This window comes from Stegastes partitus, unplaced genomic scaffold (assembly GCF_000690725.1).
Source record: "Stegastes partitus isolate 25-593 unplaced genomic scaffold, Stegastes_partitus-1.0.2 Scaffold1058, whole genome shotgun sequence".
Classification (NCBI taxonomy): domain Eukaryota; kingdom Metazoa; phylum Chordata; class Actinopteri; family Pomacentridae; genus Stegastes; species Stegastes partitus.
In genome coordinates this window covers 86,101-93,021 of record NW_007578789.1, presented here as the reverse complement: position 1 = coordinate 93,021, position 6,921 = coordinate 86,101, and the positions used below count along the sequence as shown (strand labels likewise).

General features: G+C 44.1%; 1 protein-coding gene across 1 annotated transcript in view; it reads right to left on the bottom strand.

The window, feature by feature from the left end:
• Positions 1 to 243: 243 nt before the first annotated feature.
• st8sia2 (ST8 alpha-N-acetyl-neuraminide alpha-2,8-sialyltransferase 2) overlaps positions 244 to 6,921 on the bottom strand; it is a 12,717-nt gene continuing 6,039 nt past the window's right edge. Inside the window, exons 5-6 of the mRNA XM_008295551.1 lie at positions 4,841 to 5,134; positions 244 to 550 (exon numbers count right to left, since the gene is read on the bottom strand). Coding sequence (XP_008293773.1) covers positions 244 to 550; positions 4,841 to 5,134 — 601 coding nt within the window. The remainder of the gene's footprint in view (positions 551 to 4,840; positions 5,135 to 6,921) is intronic.

The window sequence follows — 6,921 nt, the reverse complement described above, 5'->3', positions numbered from 1 at the left end:
TTAACTGCTGTCCCGTTACTAATACTGAAAAAAAAAAAAAAAAGGTCTCATTATTGGAACGGCCGCCGTAAGAATCCCGCTGAAGGTAAAACACACCGGCGGTGAAGTGAGTCACTCTGGGAGCTTGAAATAGAAAATGTTCATTCCAGTTACTGAAAATAAGTTTCACAAAAGTAGTAGTAACAAGAACAAAAAAAAAAGTTCAGTCAAGAGTGCCGTTTCCATGGAGATCTCCCATGCCAGCTATTGAAGATCCTCCTGTAGTCTCTGCACCACGTCGCAGGTCCCAGTGTGGAGCCGGAGCGCCCCCTGTCTGTGCAACGTGCTCAAGGTCCTGAACTCCAAAGGCATGGTGTGAGGGCTGGAGCTGGAGGTGTACTCGTATTTGAGGGTGTCGTAGTAGTGGTATTTCACCGGTTTGCCTTGCGGGTCGAGCGGGAAGGGCCAGAAGCCGTAGAGGTGGATCTCCTCGCAGAAGCGGGTGGCCATGGTGTACATGAGGAGGCCGGTGGTCGGGCGCTTTATGTGGACGTTGTTGGTCAGCCAGTACCTGCAGACAAACACGTGTGTTGTTAGCTGCTCTCAATGAGGTAGTCACTTAAGGTAGAAAAAAAGCACAAACAAATTCAAGGTCTCCGCAGCTCTTTTCTAGCTGGCGCGCTGAAAGCAGTATTACCAACACCTTTCCTCCTTCAGTAAGACCTTTCTCCTGCTGGCTTTTTATATTAAGTCACATATACAGTGTGTTGAAACATGCAGAGAGCAGCCGATTCCTCAGGCGCACAAGTAAAAACTCTGTGCTGTAGGCCAACAAACTGGCCCTGAAGGAATCTACGTTTTCTGCATTGCTAAAAATCTCCTGTATTTCCAGCTGCTTGATTAATTCATAGTCACTCTGATGGAAAATTAATAGTTACACTCATTTATCAGGCAAAAACAACAAACATTTTCTTGTTACAGCTTCTCAAATATAAGGATTTGCTTTGTAAACTAATTGTGTTTGGGGGGTTTTCACTGCAGATTAAACCCCAAAAAAACCCTTCTGAAGATTTCAGGATGCAGGAAACAGAATTTGTAGATCTGAGTGATTAATCAACTGAACGATACTATTCTCAACAATATTCTTCCCACATTGTGCAATTTAACACAAACACAAAAAAAAAAATCGCGACTCAAGTGCCATTGTTTGATACAACTACCATCTGTACAGGAAACAAATAATTTCCATCTGTCTAGTTTCAAAGCAAAGACACTCCTGAAGTAATGGAAATTGCACTGTGGAAAAAAAAAAGACTCTCACCACAGCGGCAGAGCTTTTACTGTGTGTCTGTTAAGAAAAAAAGAACTCCTGAGGGCTTAATTTGACAATAAATTACCCGTTCAGGTGGATGGTTCTGCAGCGTGTTTGCTGAGCACATGTTCTTTTACTGCCTCTGCTTTTTTTTCTTTTTTTCTTCTTTCAAAACAAAAATACACCACGAAGCTGCTCTGCACAACTGCTGTGTTCTCCTTTGGGTGACCGAGGAGCTCCTATGACAGTGACATGCCACATGCCTCCCTCGGGAGCAGCTCCGGGGACAGATGGTCAGCCGTTCGCTTGCCCTAACTTCATTTTCCTTTTCAGTCACTCGCCCATTTGTCCAGCCTCGAGGCCATCGCCGCCTGCCTCTGACACCCTCTGTGGTCGCAGTGGAAGGTTGAGATGCAGAGGTTGTGCTATTTAAAGCCGCTCACGGGCCACGCAGGGCAAACAGTGGGCAAGTGTGCAGCCCGGTCGTACACCGCAGCAGGTAGTAAGCATCCTAACAACCGCAGAAGATGATCCAATTATCAGTGAAATGGTCTGAGGTGACATTTGGTCGGAGTGAATACGAGCAGATCCTTTGTCCTCTGCTGCACACCGGTGGGGATTGAAAGTTCAGCTTTACTGAGAGAAGGTCAGAAGAAGACTCCACTATAAAAGACAGATGTTATATCTCCAGTAAACTTAAAGCTAAATAATTTCAACAGATTGACCTCACAGCCTGTTAAAAAAAAAAGAAAAAATCACGGCCAGTTCTACCCCTGTGTAATACCGAGAGTTAGTTGGAGCAGAGAAAATGGCATAATTTGGTCACTGACCAGCAGTGGTTGTTAGGCTTTTAACGAGGCAGGAAATCTCCGGAGCAGAGGCTGGTCGTGTTGAGAGAGGCGAGGATGGTAAAAAAAAAAAAAAAAGAAACTTGTGTAGAGGGATTGTATAAAAAGCCTGGAGGCAGTGGAGGATGTATTCGACAGATATACAGAAAGTATTCTTGCAAGAAAAAAAAACAACAACTCCCTACCTTTAAAATAAATAATAACAGAGCACACTAAACAAGTCCTGTTACACCACAGCTTACCGGCTTTTTCTATTATCTCTGCTCCTGCAGAGGCCTCTCAACAACAGAACTGGCAAATAAATAACATTTTGCACTTAATTTGGGCTTAAGGCAAACTGATCTTCTCAGAAACTCACATTTTCCTTTGACAGAGTTGAAAATGCTGACTGTGAATCATGCTGAGCGGAGAACGAACACCTTGTCACAGCAATCAGACTCCAGCGACACCTCAATTAAAGGAGCAGCACGGCAATTTGTGAAAATGTGCTCATTTGATTCCTCGCCGGCAATTAGATGAGAGGATCGACATCGTGAACAACATGAGGTCCGTCTGCCCAGCGCTTCTATACAGCATCTCTGTTACGGTTGCCTGGCAATGTCACGGTGATGACAGGACTCACTGCAGTCTGCTTATCTTCACCAAGATAAAGCCAAAGCATGTGATGCGGTGGCTCTGTGAAAGGTGTTGCTGCCCAGTATGTCCACCGCTGTCCACAACCCACTGTGATTTCCTTTAATTCCACCGTGAGGCTGGTATTTGTGGTCTGATTTAGATAATTGACCATATATAAAAGATGGACACAGACTGCAGGTCTAAAAAAGTGAAGCCAATGCAGGAGTGTCTCCCACAGCCAGCAGGGGGCGACTCCTGCGGTTGCAAGAGGAGGTCTGATTGTACAGAAGTCGCTGAGAAAATGATCCTATTTCTCCCCTGATTTACTGGCTCAGTAAACATTTTCCTAATGGGTTTATGGCCTCAGTCGCGAGTTTCAAGGCTCTGTGAACACAGCATGGTGTTCATTTAATAAATTATGGTCTCTTAGAGTAAAATAGATGGCAAAGCGGGGTATACTTTATGGTCGAGCTAACTTATGATTCATAGCTGTATCATCGTGTCCTGGCGTTCTCCAGTCCAAGTCATCTTTACATCTAGTTTCTACATGTAAAGCATTAAGTTTGGCATTTGGTCATAGCCATCTTGGCCTTTAGATTAGATTAGATAAAGTTCTATCTAATCTAATCCAATCTAATCTAAAGGCCAAGATGGCTATGACCAAATGCCAAACTCGAAGCTTTACAACAGTATTCCACAAAGCACCTCTCATTTATTATGTCTGTTTTTTACATACAGTCTATATGTGGACTCGAAATTCACATGGGATCAAAATTTTACTTACCTCGTGTGCTCGTTCATAACCAAATACATTCCCATCAGCCTCAGTTGTATTGCCTATGTAGCAAATGTTACCATGCTAACATGCTAAACTTAAGATGGTGGTATTTCTACGGTTTGTTTTATCGTTTGTATATTTTGTATTACTGTTTCCATAAGCGCAACTGAATCTCGTTGTGTATGCTCTGTGTATACAACGACAAGAAAGGAATCTAATCTGAACATCAGCGCGTTAGCATTGACTGTGTTAGCTTCTAGCTAAAGCACCACTATGCCAAAGTAGAGCCACAAAGAGCCAGCAGGCACCTTGTTATAATTCTTCTTCAGTTCATGTTAAACAAACAAGATACAAAATGTTAATTAGTGAGCTTTAAAGATATTAGTTGGTGTATTTTAAACTTTACACAGAAGCTGTTTGCCTTTGCTCCAGAGCTTTTTGCTAAGCTAATTGCCTCTTTGGTCCTGCTTCTACTTAACACACAACAGAGCTGCGTGTCCATATAATTGTCAAGCTAATTTGAAGGAAACTTTTGAAATGTCATAAAAAATTAAAACAAGAAAATGCAAATTAGACTTGTTTCCATTAACTGCTGTGGAGCAAACAAACTGAGTGTCCTCAGGAGGTAACGGAAAAAGCTACGTAACGCACAGATGTACTAAACAGAGCAGAGGAAGTCTGACACAAAACCAGTCGTTTGCCAGCCGCTAAAAAAAACTCAAGAAAAAGATGAAACAAGCAAAACGTTGGCCGTCTAAGAGAGAAAAATATAAAGCAGTGTTCCTGTCAGCTGGTATTGGACATGTCTCATGCTGTGTGGAGGCGAAGACATACCTGATCAGTCATATGAGTTAAATGTTCACTATTTCCAAAGTTATTCAGAAAAGGGTCTCAATTCATGCACCTAAAAATATATGATGGAAACGCCTCATGAGAGGAGAATCGATTTTCTCCGCGAGCTCTCAGCAAAAGAGCAAATAAGCATATTTTTCCAAAATGTCAGACAGTCTTTTTAAGAGACAGAGACATTAAAAATTGATTCAAGCAAGCCAATAAAACATAAAATAGACCCATTTGAAAGCAAAACACACATTTTTACACATTTGATAAGGCGACTCGAGGTGCACGCTGAGCGAGGGTAGCTTTCTCACACCGGCTGCCCCTGGTGACCTGCTGTAATACCCGGTTTAATAATAGCCTCATAGGTTGCAGATTAGAGCCGGCCGAGCCCTTGATTATGCTGCTCGCAGGTGTTCTTATGAGACGCAGCGCACCAGGAGCAGCAGCTGTGCCTGAGCTGCGTCTTACCCTCTGACAGCGTGGAGGAGGCGCAGCGACGGAAAGGCGGTGCGGACGTCCACGGTGTGCAGCAGGATGAGACGCAGCGCCCACTCCACGCGCTCCTCCCCGCCCTTGGCCATGAAGGCCGGGATCCACAGCACGCTGCCGCTGAGGCTCCGGAGACGTTGCAAAAAGCGCTCCTTCCACTCCTCGCTGACCAGGTCCTGGAAGGCCCGCTGGACCACCGAAGGGTTCATGGTCACCAGGTTGGTCCGCCGGCCAACATCCCGAGAGTAGTCCTCCACCGGCGCCAGGTTGCACCTGAAAGCAGAGGCCAATCAGTCTTAGTGTCAGTAAACATTCCTTTCATGTACACGTAGAAGCAAATTAACAACTGGATGCATAAGTTAAACATATAATGAATACGAGGGGACTGCAAGGTGGATCGGTGGTTAGCACCATCGCCTCGCAGCTAGAAGATCCCCGGTTCGCATCCCGGTTAGAAGGCCCAGGATCTTTCTGTGTGGAGTTTGCATGTTCTCCCCGTGCAGCGTGGGTTCTCTCTGGGTTCTCCAGCTTCCTCCCAAACGGTCCAAAAACATGTTGAGGTTAATTGGTGATTCTAAATTGTCCGTAGGTGTGAATGTGAGTGTGCTTGGTTGTCTGTCTCTAAGTGTAGCCCTGCGATAGACTGGTGACCTGTCCAGGGTGTCCTCTGCCTTCACCCTGAGTCAGCTGGGATAGACTCCAGCCCCCCATGACCCTAGTGAGGGTCAAGCAGTGTATAGATAATGGATGAATGGACATGATATCCTAAACATTTACATGATCAAATCTAATATGAAGATGACATATGTATTTCATGGGGTGTGCTTGTTAATGTGCCCCCTAATAGAATGAAAAAGTCTTTTATCAAGCTGCTTGAAACAGACAGAAGACACCTGAAAAACACAATAACACCTGTACACAGTTATAAATGTAGAGATAATGGATGGATGTATACGAGGTGTGTCAGAAAATCTCCAGGTCTGGTGTCACATTTGTAACCCAAACTACAAACTACCAGTTTTCCCCTTCAGACGATCAACCAGTACGTCTACAAAGAGATCCTGCTCCGTTTGCTTCGTTCAGTGCGCAAGAAGAGGTGAGAGTTGCGGCCGGACAAGTTGTGGCTGCTTCACCATGACAACGCTCACAATGCCCTGAACATCCGACAGTTCCTGGTTGAGAAGAACATCACCATGCTGGAGCAGCCTCCCTACTCACCCCACCTGGCTCCATGGGATTTTTTCCTCTTCCCCAAGCTCAAGGGGGTCATCAAGGGGACCCGTTTTGAAGACGTGGACGACATCAAGATGGCTGTGACGACGGAGCTGCAGAGAATCCCTGAAGAATCCTTCCAGGAGTGCATGGTGGCGTGGCAGAGAAGGCTGGGGAAGTGGTTAGACTCCAGGGGGATTACTTCGAAGGGGAAAACTTGTAGTTTGGATTTAAAATATGTCTTTTGTGACACCAGTCCTGAAACTTTTCTGACACACCACGTAGTTTCTCACACTGTGAAGAGCATTTAGGAACCATTTCATTATCTATTGAACACATATTGTGTCGTTCCACCTCAATCCACCAGATTTCAAAAAATCTTCCCGCATGACCATCTCGGATTTAAAAAATTTGAGGATGGAGGATTGTCATGAAGATGGCATAATCCTAAGTTTTAGGATGACAACTGTGATAGCTTTTGCTACAAAAAAATAATGAAAAAATTCAGTTTTTGCCACATTTGTGACAAGACTTTGGATGACAACATCTCAACAAGTATTTAAGGTACAGACTTAACATTTTAAAGTTGAGTAAAATTGCGATACTTACCATGTTTGAGAGCAAATATCTCAGAGGCTTTATGTGTCATCTTCATGAAATTTGGTATATTTAAACATCCCATATTGGACTACATAACACAAAAAATTCAGACCTCTATCGTAAATCTGATATGTTTTATGGGTGTACAAAGATGGTGTTAATATTTCCTTACATTCAACAGGCTTAGAATCTCAGCATAGACACTGAGTATTTAAACACCTCTAGTACAGGGGAAATGAGTTCTCAGA